The 25,000-nt window shown below is 32.5% G+C and overlaps 4 protein-coding genes across 4 annotated transcripts; 3 read left to right on the forward strand and 1 right to left on the reverse strand.

Moving 5' to 3' along the window:
* Window positions 1–2,071: 2,071 nt before the first annotated feature.
* Window positions 2,072–3,476, reverse strand: LOC105171075 (uncharacterized). The gene has a single exon (XM_011092087.3). It carries the CDS (start codon window positions 3,230–3,232, stop codon window positions 2,132–2,134), a length of 1,101 nt encoding a protein of 366 aa, XP_011090389.1. The 5' UTR covers window positions 3,233–3,476; the 3' UTR covers window positions 2,072–2,131.
* A 5,889-nt stretch (window positions 3,477–9,365) lies between these two features.
* On the forward strand, window positions 9,366–12,117 carry LOC105171166 (transcription factor bHLH130). The gene is made up of 6 exons (XM_011092192.3): window positions 9,366–10,289; window positions 10,881–11,164; window positions 11,258–11,425; window positions 11,521–11,586; window positions 11,669–11,737; window positions 11,822–12,117. Exons 1-6 carry the CDS (start codon window positions 9,800–9,802, stop codon window positions 11,873–11,875), a joined length of 1,131 nt encoding a protein of 376 aa, XP_011090494.2. The 5' UTR covers window positions 9,366–9,799; the 3' UTR covers window positions 11,876–12,117.
* A 2,561-nt stretch (window positions 12,118–14,678) lies between these two features.
* Window positions 14,679–18,265, forward strand: LOC105171076 (inactive rhomboid protein). Its single transcript, XM_011092088.3, has 6 exons — window positions 14,679–15,265; window positions 16,507–16,677; window positions 16,767–16,904; window positions 17,010–17,129; window positions 17,216–17,302; window positions 17,431–18,265. Exons 1-6 carry the CDS (start codon window positions 14,897–14,899, stop codon window positions 17,863–17,865), a joined length of 1,320 nt encoding a protein of 439 aa, XP_011090390.1. The 5' UTR covers window positions 14,679–14,896; the 3' UTR covers window positions 17,866–18,265.
* A 3,532-nt stretch (window positions 18,266–21,797) lies between these two features.
* On the forward strand, window positions 21,798–25,000 carry LOC105171077 (uncharacterized). The gene is made up of 4 exons (XM_011092089.3): window positions 21,798–22,410; window positions 23,600–23,883; window positions 23,986–24,213; window positions 24,293–25,000. Exons 1-4 carry the CDS (start codon window positions 21,963–21,965, stop codon window positions 24,788–24,790), a joined length of 1,458 nt encoding a protein of 485 aa, XP_011090391.2. The 5' UTR covers window positions 21,798–21,962; the 3' UTR covers window positions 24,791–25,000.

Raw genomic sequence — 25,000 nt, forward strand, 5'->3', positions numbered from 1 at the left:
ATGTAAAAAATTTCATGGTGGGTAAAATAAATAGTCTATATAGAATATTAGTCCCAAAAAAAATTTAGAAAATTATAAACATATATACATAAATTTATATTTAATAATTCAAAATGGCATTTTGGTCAGTTGACTGAAAAAATGGATGAAAACCTAACATAAGTCACCAAAATGAGCTCGTTGTTGGATAGATGTTAACATTAATGGGATATTTATAATTTCTCAAACAAATAGGAGGTATTTGTAATTTACTCAAATAATTATATAAATTTTTAATGTCACCACTTATTTAACATTTTCATGTAATAGTTATACATTAATAAGAAAAAAAATACAATGATATTAACCTCACTTCCGCTCCCCCTTCCTCTCTCTCTCTCTCTCTCTCTCTCTCTATATATATATATATATAATATTTATCCCTTTAAAAAATACAAAAATATACATAGTAATATAAGAGGTAAAATTAAAAATATATGTAATTTTTTTTTTTACGCAACTTCAGCATTTTTCATTTAAATCCTAACAGAAGTGAGTTGAGTATAAATAGATAATTCTCGTAGAGGTGTAAATATAATTTCAATTTTTTTTAAAAAAAAAGTGTAATTTTTCATGTTTAGAGTATAAGTATAATTAACCTTAATTTTATTGAGTAATTATGAGTTAATGAAAAATATTAGTATAAATTATAATTACGAGTTTATTATGGGTCTTATATGGGTTACTATTGGGTTCCAAGTGGGTTAGTGATGAGGTGTGTATGAATTGATGATAAATTTTAAATAGATTTAACCTCATAATTCAATTCATAGATTTATTGTTGATCAAATTGACTACATATCAGTAACTTAATTCCATTTTTTCTGACTTATTTCACATTATTTCTGTAAGAAACAAATTTATCAAAACAGATCGAGTATGGTTTGAATTAGCTCAATTAAATTTTATTGCAGCATGAGTGTTGTGTGGGTTGATGATGGATTTTAAATATGTCCAACACGTGATTTTAATTGTTTATTTGGTAGTATTTATATCACTGACTATTTCTACATTTCTAAATGTTTGCATTTTTATAAGAAACAAATTTTCAAAGTGCATTTAGTAAATTAACATTTTTCAAATTAACGACGAACAAAAGTGAATGATTTTATAAAATAGTCAAGATTTGCGATTCATATGTGACTATGTAAAATTCTTTTTCTATCTTTGATTATATTATGAATTTCAATGAACGTATAACAATATCTAATAATAATTTATAATATGTACAATTGATACAGATAAATTAATAACTATTATCATTATGTTTGAAAATCCACAATTTCAATTCTACAAATAATGATGGAGAAATTAAGCAGAATTATTCATCTCATGATTAGTTTTGAAAATTGCAGTATTTCGTATATGCTACGAGTTTTTCATTTTATAATTTAATAAATAAATCTTTAATATAGATGGTTATTTTTCATTCTACAAGTTTTATTAAAAATATTGTCATTTTATTATTATTTAAAATTGAGAAGTTTTCAGAATATTAAATATAAAAAAATAGTTACGACCACTACCCGATCCATATTGAACCCAACCCATTTGATATGAATCAACATGTAATCAGGACAAAAATATAAGTTTGGGCAGGCCTGAGATGGGATAATTAACAAGTCTCATTGCAAAATAATGAATGAGGGTTTACTTCACAAGATGGAATTATTAGTTTTTTTTTTTTTTTAATAAATGTAAGTTTTATTAATAAAACAAGATCATATAGTACAACAGTGCTCAATTGGTGGTTTTTTCCGCGATAAATCAAGGGATACCCCATAATCTATATAACACACATGAACTAATAGAACGAGATAAGTTAATACTGATAATCCTTTGTCTAATATCTTCCACAATGATGGCGACTATGATGCTTGGTGGTCGCTCCGTATACTCAAAACGTCTCAAATTTCGTTTTCTCTAAATGTGGTAAATGCAAGCAAGAAGGAATTATTAGTTATATAATCAATTATGGAATTCATGAATTCAAATAATATAAACACTTGTTGTGAAATAAATTATGCAATCATTGAAACAAACGGATTTAAGTCACTAAATAAATTGAAAACGCAAAACCAATAAAACTACTTCAACAAGCTTTAAGGGGCTTCCCACAGAGACAATCATTGTAAACAAACGACGACGCTTCAAGATGATCCAAGGGCGAACCCGGCGGAATCGGGCCGCAGAGATGGTCGTGGCTGATATCAAGGTGCCCGATAAACGCCGCCGAAGTTATAGTTTTTGGAATCCCTCCCCTTAGCTTGTTATACGATAGATCCATCACCGAAAAATACGATCTCGGCCCGAAAGCATCTGGGATGGAACCTTCTATGGCGTTCCTGCTCAAGTTCAGTATGCTAATGCGCGAACTAATCAGAGATGGTGGAATCGGGCTGGAGATTTTGTTCCCGTCCAGATTTAATGTGCTGAGAACTGCCATCTTACCTAACGAAGCCGGTATCGGGCCGGAGAGTTGGTTTAGAGAAAGGTCCAGATCCGAAAGTCTGTTGATCTGCGAGATTGAAATGGGAATCGGCCCGATTAAATTGTTCTGGCTGAGTAAAGCCCGACTCAACATTCTCAATCTGCCGAAATTTTTCGGAATAGACCCTGAAATTTTGTTGTTCGCGAGATCTAGATGCGTTAAAGATGATAGGTTTGTCAGTGACTGTGGTATAATCCCTGAAATCTGGTTATCTGCCAAGTTCAGAACGGCGAGCCGCCGCAATCGTCCGATCTCGGATGGAACTTCTCCGGTGAGTTTGTTTCCGGTCAAGTCGAGGATCCGGAGAGCAGACAACGAAGCAATGCAAGGTGGGATTGGCCCGGAAATGCCGTTCCATTCAGCGATCGTCAGGCTCGAAAGTCGAGTCAGCCGGCAAATGGCCGGTGAAATGGACCCGGTCATGTACCCGGTTCGATGGGCCTTCGCGAAAATGGGGTCCTCGGACCTGCCCCGGAGATCGATGCTGGTGACCCGGTGAATAGTCGGGTCGCAACTGACACCATACCAGTTGTGACAGCAGTCTTTGCCTTTCCAGGAGCTGAGAACGCCCAAGTAAGGTTCGCGTAGGGCAGCCTTGAAGGCTAGGAGAGCTGCCCTCTCGGACGGCGGGCAGGCATTAGATACAGAAATTAGATACAGAAGTGTGACGAATAATATATTGTAGAAGAAGGTGGTAGCCATTAATGAGTTGGTGTTTGCTCTCTCTCTCTCTCTCTCTCTAAACCTCAGTTTCTCTCTCTCTCTCTAAACCTCAGTTTCTCTCTCTCTCTCTAAACCTCAGTTTCTCTCTCTCTCTCTAAACCTCAGTTTCTCTCTCTCTCTCTAAACCTCAGTTTCTCTCTCTCTCTACAGAGTTTTGCATGTGAGAGGGTTGCTTCACTGCAATACCATGCACATCGAGGGGCGGGTTGGCTGGCTGGCATAGGGTTATATATCGTGTGGGTGCGCCATGCGAGTACATATATGTGAGAGTTGTCACCCCCATGTGCTTAAATTCTTATGTATATGTCCATTATTATGGAAAATTCTATTTTAAACGGTGTTATGTTTGATCTAAACTAATTATATGATAAATATAATATATTTATATGATATAATTAATTTGAGTAAGAGTTTACTCTATTATCATTTAATTATTTGATGTCTTCGTTCCTATATCAACTTTCTTTTATTGCAAGATATATGCGGTGATGATATCTGATCTCCAAAGGTCGACTTTTGGATTCGAAGGGGATGAGAACAAGCTTGTGACCTGCACAACAAAGAGATATCGGACTAGACTCGACATGAGCATTTTGACACTCAAGTTATATCTTACTCTATGGGTCGATATTATATAATATACGAGTTTGTCTACGAACAGTCACCTTGACTTTCATAAATGTTAGAGTATATATATCGAGGACTGCTTTACGAACGACATCTATCCTCTCTGCTATGCGGGCACGTCTCCTTCATCCAATATCTCCCACTAACTTGTGTACTTGTGAGCCTGAATGGGCTTTATTTATTTTTGGATCTATGTTGTCAATTTGGTCGTTTCAGCGAATACACAATTGTATTAAACACACCATACTACATTTTCGATCGTATATATAAAAATAATTTTACCAAAATTTCGATTGTATACGTTTATTTTATTCCTTTCTATTTAAACACGAGAAATGAACATATTTTATTAAATATAACAGAGAGAGAAAATTAAAGAGAAAAGGATAATACCTTAACATAAAAATAAATGATTTTCAAAGAAAATATATTAAAAAGATCGGGATAATATAGAGGAAAAATAAAATCTAAATGCATATAAATTATAAATAAAAATTAAGTGTCTTTATTTATAGATAGTGAGAACATAGAAGTTGGAGACTCTCTCAAAATTTGCCATTTTCTAAATATTCTTTTTTAGTTATTTAAAAAATTACAAATACCTATAAAATTAACAGCCAAATAACAAATACCTCCTCATAACTATGATTATAGAGTGATACTTATTAGATAATCATTAATTTCAAAATAAGTATTTATAATTTTTTAAATAAACAAAAGAATATTTATAATTATAAAACTGAGATATCAAAGACATAAAATTCTGGCACCTATTCAATTATTAAAAGAAGAATATAAATAGGAGAGCAGGGCGCTAAGTGCGCAACTGGTGGCGTGTGCTTCGCGTGCCCCACCGTCCCACGTAAGAATTCAAATTTCTTCTTCCGAACTTTCATATCAATATAAAATAATAATATTATATAACTAACTCTCAATTATTGTTTTAATATAATACCACAAAATAATTCTAATTATACTCTATACTTCATGCAAATTAAATTAAACACATAGTTGTGGGCTGAGTGAAATAAAATCTAATGAATGCTCTTGCAATTACAAAGTGACCCAATTACAACACATATATAAAAAAAAATAATGAAAATTTAATAGAGATCAACTAAATGGATTCGACTAATTATTAGACGATCGATATTGATATTTTTTAAATAATAAAAAACTATTTGTATTTATATCAAACTTTACGAAAGTTGGTTATAATTTACTTTTCAAATATAATATAAATGTGATGAAAAATATTTAAATTTAATAATTAATTGACCATGTAGCTTTACCTTATCTATACTATTATAAAGGAAAGACGGTTTATCGACTCAAAATAGTAATTTTAATACCACTACATCAAATTATTATAACGTCAAAAATTACCCTTTGACTTCTCAACTCGTGTTAAATTAACTGCTTAGTCAACCTCCTTTAGATAATTAATTCGCTGCAATTACATTTACTAAAAAATTAAATTTACTCTCATTTTGTCTAAGTTTACTATTAATTGAAATCGAAGTAGTATATTAGTATTTATTTTGCATGTATATATAATCATCACTATCAATATAACATATATTCTACAAAAAGTGTCAATTTTTAAGTTAATTGGAGTAAATTAGTATTGATTATTACTGCATTAAAAAAATTTCTAGATAATTTATGTATATGATGTTATAAGACAATAAATAAATTTTATTATAAATAAACAAAACTATGAGTTTTAATAAAATAAAAATATTATTTTAAATTATGCATGAAAATACTGCGTGCTACCGTATCTAGTTCTTTAAAAAACTAGGGTTAAAGACTTATTGTATGGGGCTTATGGGCCTAAACATGGGCCTCATATATGGATAATTCAAGGTATATATGACTGTCGGTCCATGTTATATGTTGTACTATTTATTACTCAATCTGTTTGAGATGTACTGGGCCTAAATATTCTCAATAAATTCTAAATTTTAAAAGAAAAATAAATTTTATTTTTTAACTTAATGTTTTTATTTAAAAAGAATAATTTGAAATAGCAAGATCTCAAATTTTTAAAAATTAATTAAAATTTTAATCGAATATATTAAATAATATAATAGATTATATATTTAAAAAAAAATTGACTTATCAATATAGACGGACATGAAGTCCTTCTGCCGTAGCGTTGACGGCGGAACAACCCGACTTTCGGGCTGGATTGACTGTCAATTCAAATCAGGTTAAATTCTTCAGATTTGATCAAATTTAAATTAATTATATAATTAATATATAATAAACTAAAAAAATATAATTTAGATAAAAAATTATTAATTAAATATAATTAATTCAATTCTATTACACAGCAGTTGACGACTCAATTTATTAGAGTGTCGTATTCAAAGTGCCCACCAGGCCCCCACCTACATCCATCACTAGAAGTGAGTCAGTGACTCATTTTAAAACTAATTAATGTGTCCAATTATGGATTTATTTTTTCAAATATGTAAATTAATTACAAGCGAATAAGAGATATTTTAAATTAAACTATAAATAATTCTTCCTCCATTTTCGAGGAATTTAATTGACCTCGACTATAATACTTGTAGCTTCCGATTCAATTTCAAAATTTAATATAACGATATATAATCGCTTCGTTAAAAAAATAAAACATATATGTGATCGATGTAAAAATCACATAAGAGTCAAAAAAATCATTTTCACATAAACACAAAGAGAAAACGACTACTTATTTTTCAATAAACTCGTAATTATTAAATTAATCTGGTAAAAATAAGTTATACTCAACCCAACATTAATAGCTTAGAATAATATATTTTTAATTAAATCACGAACTTTTAATAATCTCAACCGGTTACAGATCAACAACACACACGTGGATTGATCATTGCCCAGCGGATCGACCAATCGCAATCAAATGATTATTGAATCCCCCATTTTTCTGGTAACTTTTTTTCACAAATTTCGGGACCGTTGCATACATATTTGACATTTACGCAATTTCGACCGATTTAACCACCGACAGACAATGCCATTATTTATTTTCGTTGAAAAATAAGTCCGATTTAAATAATTTCTAATTTTAGCAAATATCATGAAATTATGACTTTGGGCCCATTATTGAAAGAAGTGGTTACGAATTTGGAGATTTTTATTTTATTTTATTTTGATGAGTATCACTGTATTGAATTTAATGATAAATTGTATCTATATATATATATATTGATGTTAGGTTTAATTAAATAAATATCTCTTATTTTTTGAAAAATTATAAATATATTTTTTAATCATTGAAGAAAAATTTCACACATTTCTTAAGGTATATTACAAATACTCTTTTAAGGGGTGTTGATGATACAACGAATATATTTATTTAAGAATAATACCAGCGAGAGAGATGTCTCCATTTTGTTTTTTTAGAGGCTATTGATAAACCTTTTTAGGGGATTTTCTTACAAAATTTTCTTGAGAGATCTTTACTTCTTTGATATTTTCGGGGATTATTTCTCTATATTTTCTCTAAAAAACAGCGAAATTTTTCCTAGGATCTGCAGTAGATTTGACAATTTTAATTTGTTTTGTATGCTCGGCATTCTCCGAGTTTCAGTATCCCATATTTTTCTCACTGTTTGACGATACTTTGTGTTTGCCTTCGTATTTTTTGGGCAGTACCTCTTATTTTTCTCATTATTTAATAATACCTCGTATTTTTGCTTTAATGACATTTCGTATCTTTTATGCAATATCTTAGACAAACATTGATCTCTTTTTTTATCATATAGGCCGCATCCATAGAGGGGGGTTGTTCTTGCAACATTCCCTATTTTTTCGCATCGTATTTTCTTAACACCTCCTATATTCTTTATCATATTCATTGACTTCGACCCATAATTTGTATAATTAAATTTAATTTTAAGAGACCGCGAGTGACGACGTATACAATTTACAATCACTAAAATTATATAAGTACATAACATGTTTTAATATGTATTATTGGATTATTTTTTCAGCCAACACTAATTTCATTATAATCCACTGCTTTGCATGTACAAGCCAAGATACTAAATCAAACTCAAAATAAAAATAAAAATAAAATTCACAAACACCTATATATTTTATTTTATTTGTACAAACATATATAGATACTTATAATTAGTCCACTTAAATAATGAAATATATATTCTTAAAACAATTTGAATAAATGTTGATTATATGCGAATTATTGAAAGTAGAATAATTATTACAGATTACTTTTTTGAGTATATTTATTATGCAAAATAAATTTATTCCTAACAAAATATTAAACAATAAATTAGTCTAAGTTTACGACAATCGAGAAAAGTATAGTTTATAATATATAAGAAACAACGTTTAGTTATTACCAAATATTTAAAAAATAATAATGAAAATTAAAAAATTAAAACTATAATGTCTAGAACGATTGCTCTTGAGGCATGCAATAAAATTTAAATGTTTAATGTTATGTACATATGTGGGAAGAAGATGTGTAAGCATAATAATGACAAGATTCGAGAACATTCTAAAATATTGTAATTTGTGTACAGATGTAGGGTGGTAATGGAATGATATTAGTTTAATAATCTTTGAAAGATCACGAAATCTACCTCGATTTAGCTTATAATTAAATATTATTTCATACCCATAATTGTTCAACTAATCACTCAATTACACGTAGAAAAGAGGGGTCTAGAGTTCACCACTCTCAACCACCTACCTTAAGAGTAATTGATAGGCATCCAAATCCTTTTTTTTTTTTTTTTTTTTATAAATATATTTTAAATAAAATAAAATATATTAATTGGACAGTTAAATTAATATAGTTAAAGTATATTTTTTAGATCAAAAAATTTTGTACAATAGTGTCAAAATCGTTACTTTGTGTCAATAACATCTTTTTTTTTTTCTTTGTAAATAGTATAAAATATTATTATTATTTTTGCTTGTTTAACTCAATAAGTATTTAAAAGATAAAATATTTTAAATAAAATTAATAACTCCAACTATACATTTTTACTTTTTCACTCTCAACTTATCTCCCTGCTAATTAAACCCTTTGAAAAATAAAAAGAAAAGAATTATTACCAGCCGTTAAAACATGAAAGTGATCAAAAGCTCAACTGTAAACTGTAATCCAAATAGAAGTGCCACTCTCAATTTATTACACTACTAATATTCCAATTAAGGCACAACCCTCATATCACATACTATATATGTATTATGTATATGAAATTTATATTACTTATATATATAAAATAAAATAAAAAATAAAACATTAATTCATATTGTACATTACTTGCTAGCAAGGTAAAGAAAATTCAAAGGGTGCCCGGTGCAATTTTTCTTTATTTTTACTTTTCAACTTTCTCTTTGAAAAGAATTTTCGTTCAGACTATCGTATTTGATATCATACTCATACGTATATTATATGATTTGTCCGTACCATTAATATTAAATTGCGATAAAAGATTTAAACGCCCGGCTAAGGGGCCGAGATCTCTCGTATACCTGACCTCCCATTGGCTTCACTATTTTCAGCTTTCTCTCTCTTTCTCTCTCCACCCACCGTGAGTCTGGCGCCACCACCATCACCGCCACCCCTCTCGGGGCTCAGTTCATGGAGCCCTTTTCAGAAATAGGATAAAAAAGCAATCTTTTTCAAAGTAAGAGCAAAAAAGTAGTTGCGAACCAAAAACCCACACATGTACGTCTATACAAACACTCTCTCTCTCTGGCCTTTTGCTCTTTGTTCTCTTCTTCTCTCTTTTGTATTCATTCATACGCTTATACTCTCCCTTCTTCACCCTTTGCTTTCTCCACTAAACAATCTTATCCTATCTCCTTTCCCTGTGATTTCTCTTCTTTGTTATCTCTCCAGAGCCAGAATTCTTGACTCCTTTGAACTTCATGAGTCGTTTTCAGCAGCAGCAGCAGCAGCAATTTCCTCAAAATATGCAGACGGGCGGCGCTGGATTGACGCGCTATCGATCCGCCCCGAGTTCTTATTTTTCCAGCTTCCTGAACGCTACAGCCAGCGACGGTGGATTTGGAGCGGAGGATTTTGAGCAGCTTTTCAGCCCGAATGTGACGACTCTGCAATCACAGCGGAAGTCGCAGCTTTTGCCGCCGAGAAAGAAAGAGCGTCGGATGGAGAAACCTCAGCAGCAGCTGCGCAGGCAGCAGAGCAACGACTTTTCTTCGGTGATGTATCAGAATCCTAACTCTGATGCTGCGAATTCCGCTACGGGCAGTTCTTACACCAGACAGTTAGGTGACACGGTCTTGAATCGTGGGGCGGCGCCGGTGAAGATGGAAGGCGGCGGTGATGGCAGTTCTAATCTCATTCGGCATAGCAGTTCGCCAGCTGGACTATTTGACGACATAAACATCGAAAATGGTAACTTTTTTTTTTTTTTTACTATTTATAGTTTGTGAGTTGCTTCTCTTGGCATTTTGTTCAATATCGGAAAAAAGCTTGATATAATTGTAAAATTGAATTTTTTGGTCTAAATATTATTATATTTCCTGTTTCGATTAATATATAATTTTGAGTATGCAAAAATTATCTCATCCATTTTATTTAAGAAAATAATTAGTATTATGAAGAAAAGGGATCCAGTTAATTGATCCTTTGTTTAAGAAAAAAATTTATTCACGGATTAAATGAATAAAATTCGACCTGATTTGAAATAGAAAATTCAAATCTTGATAATTAGTATTTCGTGCAAGTGGGGCAAGAGAAAGAGTTATGAATTTACATTGAGCTGGAATTCTTTGTTCACACTGGAAAATTCTTAACCAAACTAAATATATTATTATCAAATCAATCACGAAATAAGTATAATACACTCGTTATATAATTAGTTATTTTGCCTGAATTATAAATTAATCATGATGCATTAACTCATATGAGTTAGAATCTTCGGTTGCCAATTTACTTTTCAAGAAAGTTGGAGACACTATGCTCAAATGTTTTAGCAATGAACAGAGTTTGGTGCAATGAGGGATTACGGGAATTTTGGAGCTGGTAGTCTTGCTAATGCAGAAGCATCATTTTCCTCCACGAGCAGGTTCAAGACTGAAACAAGATTTTCGTCGAGGAACTCCTCAATAACTCCTGGTGACGGACAATTCGACCAAGATCGTGGTAACGATGGCGACTACATCCCAGGTTTCCCGATGAATCCTTGGGACTTGTCCGATGATTTCCTTAAAGGGCTGGTGGACAATGACAGCAAAACATTTCCAAAAGCAAACGACTCAGACGATCAGGTTTAGCTATCTTGTAACAATCCAAATGGTTTGGTCTTTATCAGCTGTGACATAAGCCTTCTGATGGAAAAAACAAACAATTGTAATGAGCAGAACAATGAAGGTGGAAACCGGTCCACGACACCATTATCTCGCCACCTGAGTTTGCCAACAAGTTCGGCAGAGTTATCAGCCATGGAGAAACTTTTGCAAGATTCAGTGCCCTGTAAGATTAGAGCCAAAAGGGGTTGTGCTACTCACCCTCGCAGCATTGCTGAAAGGGTATAAACTCGTCGGAAACGTTAATCACTGTTTCTTCCCTGATTTATTGTTAAAAATGAGAATCGAGTTTGAGAAATTTGATGTAACTGTTTCAGGTGAGAAGAACGAAGATTAGTGAGCGAATGAGGAAACTGCAAGAACTTGTCCCGAACATGGAGAAGGTACTAAAAGCTGTTCCTAGTACGTATGTGGAATTCTTAGTTCTTTGCTGTCTAAATTTACACCATGTTTATTATTTCTCAGCAAACCAATACAGCTGATATGTTGGATTTGGCTGTCGATTACATTAAGGATCTTCAAAGACAAGTCCAGGTATGTGTTTTTGAGTGACTTGTTCACAAAGCAATGCCATTGTATCAATTCTTGACCGACTCTGAAATTCTTTCAACTTTTCAGACGCTTTCTGATAGGCATGTGAGATGTTCTTGCTCGCCCGGAACGAAACTGTAGATCAAAGGATTCCATAGTTAGTGTTAGCGTATGCTTCTTCAGAAAAAAACAAAAAACAAAAAGAGCGAGTGAGATGAATAGAGAAGGCAATGGATGACGATAATTATAGAGATCAAGAGGAGAGAAACTTATCATTTTGGTTGTCCGAAGAACAGAAAGTCCATTCGTTACTGATGTCATTATTTAGAAGTAGATGTATGCATAAATCAATCTATGTATATGTGGTTTCTTGTGCTTCCTCATTCATACATTAAAATGCCTTCTTTTACATCCTACAACTACAAAAGTCTTCCAAGGTTTCTGTCTCAACCAATCTCATTACCATGACTAATCATTCTCACATGTCAATCACATGATAAGTGTAATTCACTCATCATTATATGATCAGATTGATTTACCCAAACTCACTCCGAGCTGGAAGGGGACATCACAACACTCACGTTCTTGCATTACAGTTTGATGGTCAAGTTTTTGAGCTAAGAGAGGACGAAGGAACATATAACGGGATTGTATCTTCTATTTTATTATATATATATATTATGTGTATAAATTTTTTTTAAAAATAAAATTAATAACGTAATATTTCTACACATGATTAGTATATGTGAAATGAAATAGAAGCCGTAATAGTGACTTCAATCCGACATATATCTGGTTGCGTGGGTGGTTGCATTCAATCACAAAACATTCATTACATGCTGTTGACTCCAAGATTAGCTGTCGCATTTTGTTGGATCAGTCCGACGTGGTCGATAAATAGCCTCTTTCCGAAACCAGCGTAGACACTAGCAAACCTATCCTTATTAATGCTTCCACCAAGTATGGGATGGGGCAAATAAAGCACGGCCTCTTATTATGTGCTCTGTGCGAAAATATTAATCCCGATTATATTTGAACTATTTATTATATTATTGATTTACATTTTAAAAAGAACAACATTTTCATGATATTATGGTGAATAACAATTTATCTTCCTGTGATATAGAAAATTAACAAATTACTCTTTATAAAAAATAAATATATAACACTGTTTCGTGAATGAATTTGATTTGAATAAAAAAAAATTATGGTTTATGATCTGCAGTCAATAGCATCGGTACAATTGTGTGGTGGTTAGATTATTAATTTTTTATTTAAATGGCAGGAGTCCAAGTCTCATTTAGATGGAGATTCAAATTAAATTTCTGTGTGCAAAACTCACGACTTCTCGTAATCGGGCTCTGTCAGTGTAATGAATTGGGCTTCCGTAATATGCCCAACATGGCATTTTACACTGGAATCGGGTTTGGATAAATTGCCTGTTTGGAAATCAGTAAGCGAAGGCAGATGAGTTTAGTTTAATGTGTAAACTCTTTTTAAATTTTTTTATAATTATAAATACCCACAAAAATTTGATAATTATATAATTAAATATTCTCCCATAATAGCCCATTATAAGGATATCAATTAAATAACCATTAATTTAAACTTTAAAGAGGTATTTATAATTTTTTAAAACAATAAAAGATATTTGTAATTATAACAAACTTTAAGCGAATTTATTGTAATCTATTCTTAGTTTAAAAATAGAAGAACTAACCCAGATAATAATAAGTATTTTCTGTATAATTTAAGGGTTAATTATATTAGACTTTCTCCAAAAAAATTAAAATATATTTTTTTCCAGAAAAAAAATTAAAATTATACTTACACCCCTCCAAAAATTTTCGATTTACACATAACCCCTTCCGTTAGAGTTTGGATGGAAAATATGAAGCAAGCAATATATAATTATATAAATTTTTAATTTCGTCAATCATTTAACTTTTTCATATATATTTTTGTCCTTATAAAAGGATAAATAGCATATATATACAGAGTGATGTTAATCTTATTATATTTTTCTTTTCACATGTATAAAATCATTATAATTAAATAAGAGATAAATTAAAATTATACAATTATTTTGTTAATGCCAGTATTTTTCGTCCAAGTTCTAACAGAAGGGGGTTCTAATTTCAGAATTATTTTGAAAGAAAGTATAATTCACATTTTAGGGGGGGTTTAAGTATAATTAGCCCTAATTTTATTTCCTTCAATTCTTTAATTTAGCTACTTTATCTCAAGTTACTTTTGGTAATTAGATGAGCTACTTTTTTAGTATATTATACATGACTACCAACATAAAAATAAATAAATAAAATACTACATGCTCTAAATTAAATTAACCTAAGTTAAAAATTATAAGTACATTCATACTAACTTTTATTATTTATTAGTAAAATTATAGATATTAAGCCCTTTTCTTTTAGACACTCCAACTAAATTTTTTATTCACTTTTAATTTTATTTGTAAATGATCACAACTTTTATTACTGTTTAAATATTATTTTTTTATTTACAAATTATTTATGCAGAAAAGCAAAAGTTATCGTAAACACTCCTCAAGTAGAAATAGAAGCAAATATAGCTTATAGTAATTTTTCGCAACAAATAATTTGGTATTTTTTTTTTATTATTAGACTAAGTTTTGTTTTGTTTTTTTATATGATTGGTATTGTTAGAGTAAGTTACAACGAGTTATCTTAAAATTTGTTATAATATATTTTTTAAATTAATCACCGTCTAACAAATATTTTCTGTAACGAACTATTACGAAGAGTATTTGTTCGACAATTATTAATACTAAGACGTATTTATCACTTTTTAAATTAATAAAAAAATAATTATAAATATAACAACTTTTTAAAAAATCCATTGTAATTTATTGAAATCCAGCATCCTTCTTCTCCATAAAATGCCAAAAAATTTGAAATTTCAAAAAAGAAAATTCGAAAATACCCAACGGCTAGCTAAGCTCCAAAGCCACTTGCTGTCTTTGCCTAAGCATCTCCACCTCTCTCACTCTCCCTCTCAAATACATAAATTTCAAACCATTTTTCAACAAAATTCTCATACTAACTTTACATTTTCCATAAATAAACAGAACAGAATTTCGAAGAAATACTTGCTAAATTTTCTTGATCGAAAGCGGCTTCAATCATGGAAGAAACAGACGAGCAGGAATCCGCCTTTCTGCCCCCTGCGCTCGTCTCTCTAACCCCATTCACACCCTCAGTTTCTCCGTCGCCCCGCCGCCTCTCCAGCTGCTTTACCCACCCCTCTAAGCCGGTGAGAGCCAAAAGGCAGCTGGCTTGGGTGTCGCTCCAGGGCCGGCTTGTCGGAGCCGAGGAAGCCACCTCCGCTAAAACCATCGGTAGAAACGGCGGGTTCACCGCTAAAGAGGCGGCGGCATGGGAGCTGTTCACACCAATTCAACGTGTTCTGGTTGTGGCTATTGTCGCGGCGGCAGCTATTAATTCGAGGAAGAATAAGCAGATCTCGAAGCTCCGAAAATCAGTTGAACTTAGGGTTTGTGCTTCTTCTAACTCACCCTTAATTATTGATTTAATTACATTATTTCTTTATACATTAAATACCCACCAGAATGCTCTGTATTAAAAGCACTTAATCCAAATTACTTTTCTTTTTTCCCCCCCTTTCTCAATAAGGAATTTTATGCACTTCTTAAAGTTTTCCAGTTGATTTTCTTTAAAAAATGTAACTTATTTCTTTTTTGTTTATTTGATTCTTTTTTTTTTTTAAGTCCCAAATTGGTTCAACAATTGCATAATTAATTACGAGAAAAATGATTTTTAAAACAAATATTATGACGTTTGGATTTACAGTTTTATAATTAATGAAAATGCATATTGTGCCGAATTAGAGAACTAGCCTCATAGTTAAGGTAAATGAATCAATTAAAAGATTATGGGTAAATTAAAACGACTTCATATGAAGTTTGACATAATGTTCCTGATATTTTATGAAATTATGTAATTTTGGTATGAAAGTTTGAAATCCGCAATTTTGTCTTTGTTGTATTTTGTTTCTTTTATTTAGAAAAATAATAAAGATTGCCCAAAAAAAAAAATGACGATGTGGATGAAAAAAATTAGAAAATTTGTAAAATAATTGTCTATTTAGTTCATAAAAGAATTTTAAAAAATTTTAGAAAAAGTAAAATTAATAATTTAGGGTCCGCAAGGGCAAATTGATTGGTTCACTACAAAAAATGAATAAAAATCCTAGAGATACTAATATATTAGGCTAATTGTTGGACAACCGTTAAAATCAAGCGTTATTGATAATTTTTCAAACAACGAAGAATATTTATAATTATGCTAGATCTTCCGGGAGCTTATTGCAATTTGCCCAAAAGTTATGACCAGTTAACATAATTGCGGTAGGATAAAATTTACAAATTAATTATTGAAAAGTAACAAATGGTAGCTTTTATTAAAACCTGAATTTGGATTTGATCCCGAAACTGACCATTGCAAAAGGGACCGAACAACACAAGAAATTACATTTACGCTTGAGTTGCAGGTTCGGACTGCTCAACCGCAGGGCTCAACAGACAGTAACCTGTTCTGGATTGTTCTGTTTTGGCATGAACTTGGGACATACTTGATTGATGTTTTTATCATACAGGATATGTGCAGTGCCTTTCCTTTTTCTATGAGCTGATCTCATGTCATTTACTTACTTAAAAGAAGAAGATACATATGTTGATGTAATATGTACTTATTCTTGCATAAATTGTTACCCAGGACCAAGTGCTCCTCAGCATGCAACAGAAGCTGGACAATCTATGCCAGCAGATGAATTACTTCAAGGATCAGCCTGACGTTGCGACTGTAGTGGATATCTCTGTCACAAAATGGACAGACTGCGGTTGTAAGCCATGCCAACATCATAAACTGCCACCAAACCATGCCTCGGTATAATACACACAACCTCATCACCGGCAGCATACTTTTGGTGGAACCTGAATGTTCAAGTGCTAATGGTTTTTGCTTCTATTCTCTAGGAAAATGCTTCAGCCAAAGAACCGAAAGGAGATGAGGTATTTAAATATCCACTTGCTGATGTGGTTGAACCAGAGGAGCGCCGCATGTCTGACTTGTCAGATTGGGCTCCCAGTGTTACTTCTTCTGTTGATATTCAGGTATAGCTTGCCGGTGAATATTTACGTATTAACTTTGTGTGAGTGACAGATATTCTATGGGCTAATGCTAACTCACAATTTTAATTATGACATAATTTCTTGTAGTTGGATACTTTGGCAATTGAACATGATATCAGTAGCCTGCAGAAGGAATCCGAACACAAGGATGTCACCAGTAACAAGTTGTCTACTTTCATTCAGTCGTCGGAAGCTTTTGGTCCAAAGGTTATATTCTTCAACTTTTAGGATTTGATGTGGGATCAATTTGAAACTTCTCCAGTTATTTATCTGTATTCGTTTGTGCCAATCAGAGGATCAAAGAATTGGAAGATCTCGTTCGGAGGAAGAATATGATCATCAACAAACTGCGCAAGGACATAGTGATTCTGGAACAGAAGGTAGGAGATCAAGTTAAAGTTCTATTTCACCAAGCTATAGGTTTTAACAGCTCGTTCCGTATTATGATTGATCAAAGTTCTATTAGGATGTTTTGCGTGTTTTACATGTAACGTGCCACTGAAACCAGGTGATGAGCCTAACGCGGCTACGGAAACCATTGTTCTCATCTGCAAATTCAAACATGAAGCAGCTTCCTGTTATGGCAGAAAACGTGCTTTACGACATGGACAGTACGACCAGTCCTTCTTCTTCCGATTCAGACACCTCTCCTAGGAACCGAACACAACCTGTGGCAGTCAAAAGTCAAGGAATATCGATCCAGAGTAACGAGAAAACTTCAATGGGAGATCAGAAAGTACATGCTCAGTTCAAGAGGTCTACGTTTGCAGAGCAACGACAGAAATCACGCGCGACAAGTCCTCTGAAAGAGAGATCGCTGAATCACACACCCAATGCAGTTCCCGCATTGAAACCAAAGCATAGTTCCAGTGGAGAAAATCGAAGCCGGACGAGACCTGCTGCCAGGTCCAGGGAAGCAACTGCTCTAAAGAGATGGATGTAGGAAGTTTTTCCTATAAGAATATAAATGCAACAGTAAGATATATATATATATATATATATATATTTCTTCTTTCGACAACCTTCCCAGATAGATGATTTATTATGAGAGTTGAGAGAATTCTGGAGGAGTTTATTAGCAAGAGTTGCAGAACATATTAATCTCAGCCCCCCATTCTGCTGCTTCATAATTTGTATCACGAAGAAGTGTTGCATTTAGTGTTTTGTGTGTATAACTATGTGTCTGTTTTGTGTAGACACAAGTTTCATGTTTTAGACGTAAATCGTAAAGAAAAACCAGAAAATTCTAGTCAGAATTGAGTTTAGTTAGACCCAAATTAAGAGTATTAAAGTTGTTATGGGATTGTTCTACAGTTTCAAACGAGTGTTTCAATCACACAGTACTTGCAATGTGATGATACCCTGTGCTCGAACCTAAATCGGATAAGTGTAAGTAGGTAAAGAGGCCTTCTTTTTTTTGCATAATTTTGCCTAATTTTTGCAATTTGTAACAAAACATATGATTAGATTTAAAATTTCGTAAAATATGGGGTCAAATTTCAAATCAATCTAAACTGTGGCACTAATTTTGTAATTTTGCCTTCAACGATAAGTGCCATAGACGTGTTCTAGAATGAGGCATTGGTGCTATTGGAAAAATCTTGATTTAGATTTTGCCTAACAATTGGTCAAGAAGATATTATCCATATGCCTTATCTCCTCTTCTATGCTTCTTGACTTGTAGTAAAAAATAACTCAAAATCAATTCATCTTAATTAAAAATTTGAATATGAGTAACAATCATTAATTAATAATTTATAGTCTTTAATTATTAATAAATAATTATTTTAGAATAGAATTCGACCCTGATATTTTAAAAATTTTAATTCTATAAATACATTAAAATTTTAAATATAGTTTATAGAATATATAATGCATACGACATAGTATTATTTAAAATAAAATATATATTGGATACTATTAAGAATTTAAGAGTGGATTTTTATGTATTATAATTATTTTTATTTTTATTTTTTGACGATTTTCACGTTGACAATTTGAAAGCAGAGTTTTTGTCCGGACCTGGGAAATTGTTAACTTAAGTGGACTTCCGGATATATTGCAAGTCAACTTTACTGAAACTTCTTTGCTCTTTATTCTGACTTGTCTAAATTTCTTATTGTAATGGGTATTTTTCTAGTTCTTTTTTTTTTTTTTTTCAAGTCTAGTGTTAAAATCGAGATTTTATGAATAAATTTGATATTATGAGTATGAGTATTAGAAAAAAATATGATTTTCAATACGGTTAATTATTATAGCCAAAAAAAGAAAATCGTAGCGAATATAAATTAACTACGGCTTCGCAACGGCTATTAACAGTTGTTTCTGCAAGTGTGACCAAAATTATGGCAAATATTTTGGCTATAGCTAAAAATCATGGCGAATATTGATTATTAATTATGGTGAAAATTTAAGATTTTGCTTTAGATTTGTTTAATCAAAATTAATATTATTAATTTACTATAGTTTTTAAGATGTGGCCATTTTTATAATGTAACAAAAACTCAATCAAATGTGTGGGCACTTGAGCTTATTGTAATAATACTGTATTGATATTGATGTAATCCATATTTTAAAAAAATTCAAACTTGTTCTAAATTTTTTATTTGTTTCTTTACGATACACGTAATCATATGAATTAAACGAAATTATTTATTTTCTATATAGTAAAATAATTTAAGTTGATTGATAAATTAATATAAATAAAAGTAATAAAGTAATACTTGTTGCACAATTTGAAGTTAGAACAAAGATTAGTTTAAAAGCGTTGGACCAACTAAGAAAATTCTCTTGAAAATTACAAGAGTATGAAACTTAATTTATTTATCTTGGTTTAGACATTAAGTAAGTTCTTGATTAGTCTCTTTTGTACAAAAAGTTTGATTAATTCGTTAAATACAACTTGAAAGTAAATTCGTTTATTTAGAAGTTTGAGTGTTCGATTTTGTTTGTTAATGTGAAAAATACATTGATAGGGTATTCGTAAGTATCTATAATGTTGGGAGCATTTTGTCGTCCTAGTCTGAATGCAACACCGTAGTTTGCGTTGACGTGTAATGTATGAGACTTGAAAGTAAATTCATTTATTTAGAAGTTTGAGTGTTCGATTCTCTTTGTTAATGTGAAAACTGCGTTGGTAGGGTATTCGTAAGTGTCTATAATGTTAGGAGCATTTTGTCGTCCTAGTCTGAATGCAACACCGTAGTTTGCGTTGACGTGTAATGTATGAGTATGGGGGTTTACAAAAATTAAAATTAGAGATAATTAGACTCTTCTTTTTTGTAATTTTACTCTTGAAGTTTGTTTCCGTCTAATAAATAAGTTTTTCGTTAATCAAAATTTACCGAATTTATTAATATTAACAAAAAAAAGGGATAGAAATCTATGTTTACCTTCGATTAACTTATTTCTGATTTATTGCAGATCAAATAAATCTTTTTATATTCAATTTAGCCATATACCTCTTCATACGCTAATGCATATCAGGACGTATATTTTTATTGTTTTAAGGATAGTTCAGTGAGAAAAAAAGTATTCAACATACAATAAATTAGTAATAAGCTAATTGAATGTAAATATAAATTTTTATTCATGTTTTTTTTTGTTAATGTCAGCAAATTTCGTGAATGTTAACTAACATATGAGCTTATTTGTTAGACGGAAACAAATCTCAGGGGTGCTAGATGTAATGTTCCAAACTACAAGTGGTCTACATGTAATTACACCAAACCTTAGGGGAAGACAGTTTAATTATTCCTTAAAATTAAATGCTTTTTAAAATATAGCCAAATAAAGTTGTCTGGAAATACAAATTTTACTTAGGATAAATTACAATGGGCTCTCTTGAGGTTTATCATAATTATAAATAGAGCATTCGTAGTTTGAAATATTACAAGTATGGTATTTGCAATTTTAGGGGAATATTTATAATTTGAAAAAAAAAAGTATTTATAATTATGACAAATATTTGAAAAGTTCGTTATAATTTACCCTTTTACGTATGATTCTCTTAATCTAGCCTAAAAGTTGTAAGCTAGTAAAAAAAACACTTATTATAACTTAAGGTTGTATTTGGATTGAAGGATTTGGAATCATGAATTTCAAATTCTTCATATCAAATCCTTTCAATATGTTTGGATAATTTAAAATATAAATGATTTCAAATCCTTTCATTTTAATTTTGAACTAAGTTTTGACGAATATGAATGAATTGTAAATTCCTTTCAAATGGAGTCATTTGAAATCCTTTCTCCAAATTCTTCGTTCAAATCCAAATACATCAATCCAAACACACCCTAATATACTTTTGTAAAGAAATTGAAAATTTTTATGATATTTTCGTCCTGAGTATATGTATGTATATTTCAAAATTTTCTCTATCTACCTACTAGAGTAGTTAGGTAAGATTATAATAATTTACATTTTAATCACTTATTCACTTAAAAAAAATAAACACTTCTGAAAAATATAAATTTTTGCAAACACCCCTATCTATAATCTCGGGATTTGTTTGGCCAGTGATGCAGTAGACATAATATATCGATTAGACTAATAATATATATTAGTCCAATATTTATTTCTTTAGATTGAAACTCGTTATTATAACAAAAGCTTGATAATATTCATACTATTTATATAATTGTGTTACCAAATTCACGTGGTGGTTTTAGCCCATTTCTCTGAATCACACTTTCATTTCAGTGAAGTAAATAAAATTAAATAATTATATCACACGTAAAATTTCATTTAAATTATATTATTTAATTATCACATATTTGAAGTAAACATGATCGGAGTTGAATGTACACAAATTAAACTAAAATGAAAAAAGTAAAAAAATAAAAATAAAACTGGGAATGTTGCTAGTTGGCTGAGGCTGAAACAAAGATAGAAATGATGGTAGTTGGTTGAAACAAAATTCAGCTCCCAATCATTTTCTCCTCCATTTTTGACTTTCTCACTCATAATCATCTCTCTCTCCACAAAGATTAATACAAACAATCTGCAGATTACCACTCCCATCTTTTTCCAACAACGGAGATGCCAATGGATGCATCACCCTACTCATCCTCTTCATCAGACAGCTCCCGCTTCTCTTCTTCACCCGCAAAACCCTCCTCCTCCCCCCTCGTCCTCTCCATCCACTGCTTAAACGGCACCTCCAAAGCCGACGAGTGGACCGGCAGCTTGCTCCAGACTGGCGACATAGTCGAGGAGATCAGAATCGGCAACATGATCCTAAAATCTCCCTTCAAGAACGGCAAATCCGGCGTCCAGAAGATCCTAAACACTTCCTTCAAGCAGAAGGAGACCTCCATTCAAGTCCGGGTCAGGAGGGGCTCCGACGACTTCGCGGAACTGCAGGCGTGTATTGTCCCCGGCGACCAGTTCTTCGGCCGGAGGCAGTACGTTTTGCGGGCCATTAACGACCCGAATTACGCCGTCGGGTTTCTTGATCGGACGGAGAGCGAGTGCTTGAATTTGCAAGGTACGGAGGACGAAAATATCTGCACGTGGGGTTTGACTTTTCGTTTTCCTTTCTTCTTGGATTTGTAGCGTGTTTCTGCACTCTTGCTGCATCTTTCTGTCTGCAACACGACTTGGTTCGTTCGTTTGTTTGGTGGGAAACCATGTTGTCCGGGTTTGAACATTATTATGAATCTTGGTATAATTTACCATGGCGTAGCCCAATAAGTCTCCACTTCTTCGCTAATTTCTTTTTCCTTTTTGGTTGTGTCTACATTGATATAGTATATGTGATGGTGCACTTGCGACTTATAAGTTTTAACAAATCTTTTCTTTTTAATTAAAAGGGGTTCTAACTCATGTCACGGCCATCCATTCATCTATTTGAATCACATCCTACATCATATGAAGTATAAACTTCATCTATTACAATATTCTTGAATGGTTGTAGGAAAGATTTTTAGGGTAAATTACAAATATCACTTTGGAGATTTTTTAAATTATAAATACCTACTAATTATTTAAAAAATTATAAATAGTTTTTTAGATTAACGGATTTCTAACTAATATTCCTGTTTTGAAATGGGTTGTCATTATGAACTTTCGTAAAATTTTCGTTAATTTTAGGGGTATTTATAATTTTTTAAATAATAAAAAATATTTGTAAGAATGACAAACTTTATAGAATCTTATAATTTATCCAAATTTTTATTGTAACTACACTTAGAACATTAATATATGATAGAAATCATACTTCTAATTTCGTGTTCCCAATCACATTTTTTGTGCTCAATTATGATCCTTAAAGACTTTGTTTTTAGCAAGAAAAAGGGAGAAAATGGAGATAAGAGCCCATCATTGAGATAAAATAGCTGTGTTGACCGAGTTAATTTCTCAATAATCCTCCGGAAATTCTAAAAGCTTGTGTGAAGTGCTGTCACATAATTTGGCTAGAAATGTCATCCTCTAATACAATTACACAGTGAAGTTAATTAGTTCAAAAGCTAGTCATATATACACACCAGCCGTATTGTTTGGTCTACTGTTCTCATTTATGCTGCATGTCAATTTCTCTAAGGTCATTCCCCATTTCGGACCAGTTCTAGCTTTGTGCTTGCCTATTACAGCCTTGTTCTTTGCAATACATGAGTACTATCTAACTTTGAGTTTGGTAAGAATTAATCATATTCTGATCATTGAATTTCCACCAGCTTCCAGGGCCATAAGGATGGTTACTACTCTGGAAAGAACTCCACTTCAAGACGGATACGTCTCGTATCCGTGGGAGAGAAAGCTGCACGAGACGCTGTTGGTCCCCAATTCAAGCAGCTTTTACTCCATTCTCTTCTTGCCTAAAGTTTCCGACAGAGCTGGTTCTCATTACAATGATCTTGAGGACACTCTTGCACGAGCCCATGCTTGGATTAATGCTTCTCAGGAATCAGGGGCTCCCGTTGTCTTCATGAACATTCAGACAGAATCACTTCTTACCAAGGTAACGGATCGATGTTTCCAAGCACAAATTCTGTGGAAGTAATACAGACGTCTTTAATAATATGTCATAGTATGGGAGTGTTTGATTCCTGTTGTGGTTCAGATATCTGGAGATACTGCATCTGCCACGGTGAATGCTAGCTCACTCTCGGACTTGTCGAATCTTGCAAACACAAGCCTGTACGGTTTTGAGGACTACCATGGTGTCGACATTGGTGTTGTAAGAGCGGTTCGTATGTGGTTCTCCCCACTCGCAGGGGAAATCCCGGTCGAGATTAAGATCAAAGACACAGACACGAAGCTTGGTTTTGCCATCAGCAGAACAGAAGAGGTAATATGTTCAAAACCATATTTGTCCGGGATCATAATTACAATTGACTTCCCTAACAAAACCTTACTGCACGAAACAGGGATTCATTTACATATCATCAGTCATTCAGGGCAATGATGACGTGCCCTCAGCTCGATCAGGTCTGAGCAATCTCCACGAGCAGGCAACCGGAGCCCACCGGCTGCTGGTGGTGTCCCGAATCTCAAACCAAAAAGTGCTGCCTTGGATGGTTTCTCCAACGGGTGCCATCAAATGCTTCGACACCGTTTCACTGAGTCAGAAGCTCTCTCTGCACCGCCACGCCAGGGTGCCCATTATCATGCACCTGTTCCTTTGGGACAGAAGAGCAAACTTGGACAATGTGGGCAGAATCAGGGAAAGAGCAGCATCCACCGGCCCGCCATCGGATGAGATTCGTTTGGGACAGGCGGTGGATGAAGATGATAGGGAAACAACTGAGGGAGAATCAGGTGAGAGCGGAGGGAGTGATGGGCCGGCGATCATGCTGGGAAGGGATACTGCTGGAGAGGTTTCTTTCCGTTTCCATGATTTTACAATTAAGAACAATTGGTTGTGACAGTTTTGCTGCTTCTTTCTTACTTGTATTTGAATGTCAATGTAGTTACCATCTTCTTGTCTTGATTTTTGATGTATATAAGGCTGCTTGTATTTCATTTCATCATTCTTGTTCAAGTTAGAGTTGGACAGTTTTAGTCACTCTCATCAGTTCTAACTGTATAACATGTGCACCATTTCCTTAGCGAAATGAATTTACTATTCCAAATCC

The sequence above is a fragment of the Sesamum indicum genome, linkage group LG9, assembly GCF_026168435.1.
Source record: "Sesamum indicum cultivar Baizhima isolate 11 linkage group LG9, ASM2616843v1, whole genome shotgun sequence".
NCBI classification, from domain to species: domain Eukaryota; kingdom Viridiplantae; phylum Streptophyta; class Magnoliopsida; order Lamiales; family Pedaliaceae; genus Sesamum; species Sesamum indicum.

Coding starts and splice junctions, on each gene's coding strand:
- LOC105171075 (XM_011092087.3), bottom strand. CDS start 3,232: ATGGCTACCACCTTCTTCTACAATATATTATTCGTCACACTTCTGTAT.
- LOC105171166 (XM_011092192.3), top strand. CDS start 9,800: ATGAGTCGTTTTCAGCAGCAGCAGCAGCAGCAATTTCCTCAAAATATG. Junction 10,290..10,880: donor CGACATAAACATCGAAAATG/GTAACTTTTTTT, acceptor AGCAATGAACAG/AGTTTGGTGCAATGAGGGAT. Junction 11,165..11,257: donor CAAACGACTCAGACGATCAG/GTTTAGCTATCT, acceptor TGTAATGAGCAG/AACAATGAAGGTGGAAACCG.
- LOC105171076 (XM_011092088.3), top strand. CDS start 14,897: ATGGAAGAAACAGACGAGCAGGAATCCGCCTTTCTGCCCCCTGCGCTC. Junction 16,678..16,766: donor TGCCACCAAACCATGCCTCG/GTATAATACACA, acceptor TCTATTCTCTAG/GAAAATGCTTCAGCCAAAGA. Junction 16,905..17,009: donor CTTCTTCTGTTGATATTCAG/GTATAGCTTGCC, acceptor AATTTCTTGTAG/TTGGATACTTTGGCAATTGA.
- LOC105171077 (XM_011092089.3), top strand. CDS start 21,963: ATGCCAATGGATGCATCACCCTACTCATCCTCTTCATCAGACAGCTCC. Junction 22,411..23,599: donor CGAGTGCTTGAATTTGCAAG/GTACGGAGGACG, acceptor AATTTCCACCAG/CTTCCAGGGCCATAAGGATG. Junction 24,214..24,292: donor CCATCAGCAGAACAGAAGAG/GTAATATGTTCA, acceptor TGCACGAAACAG/GGATTCATTTACATATCATC.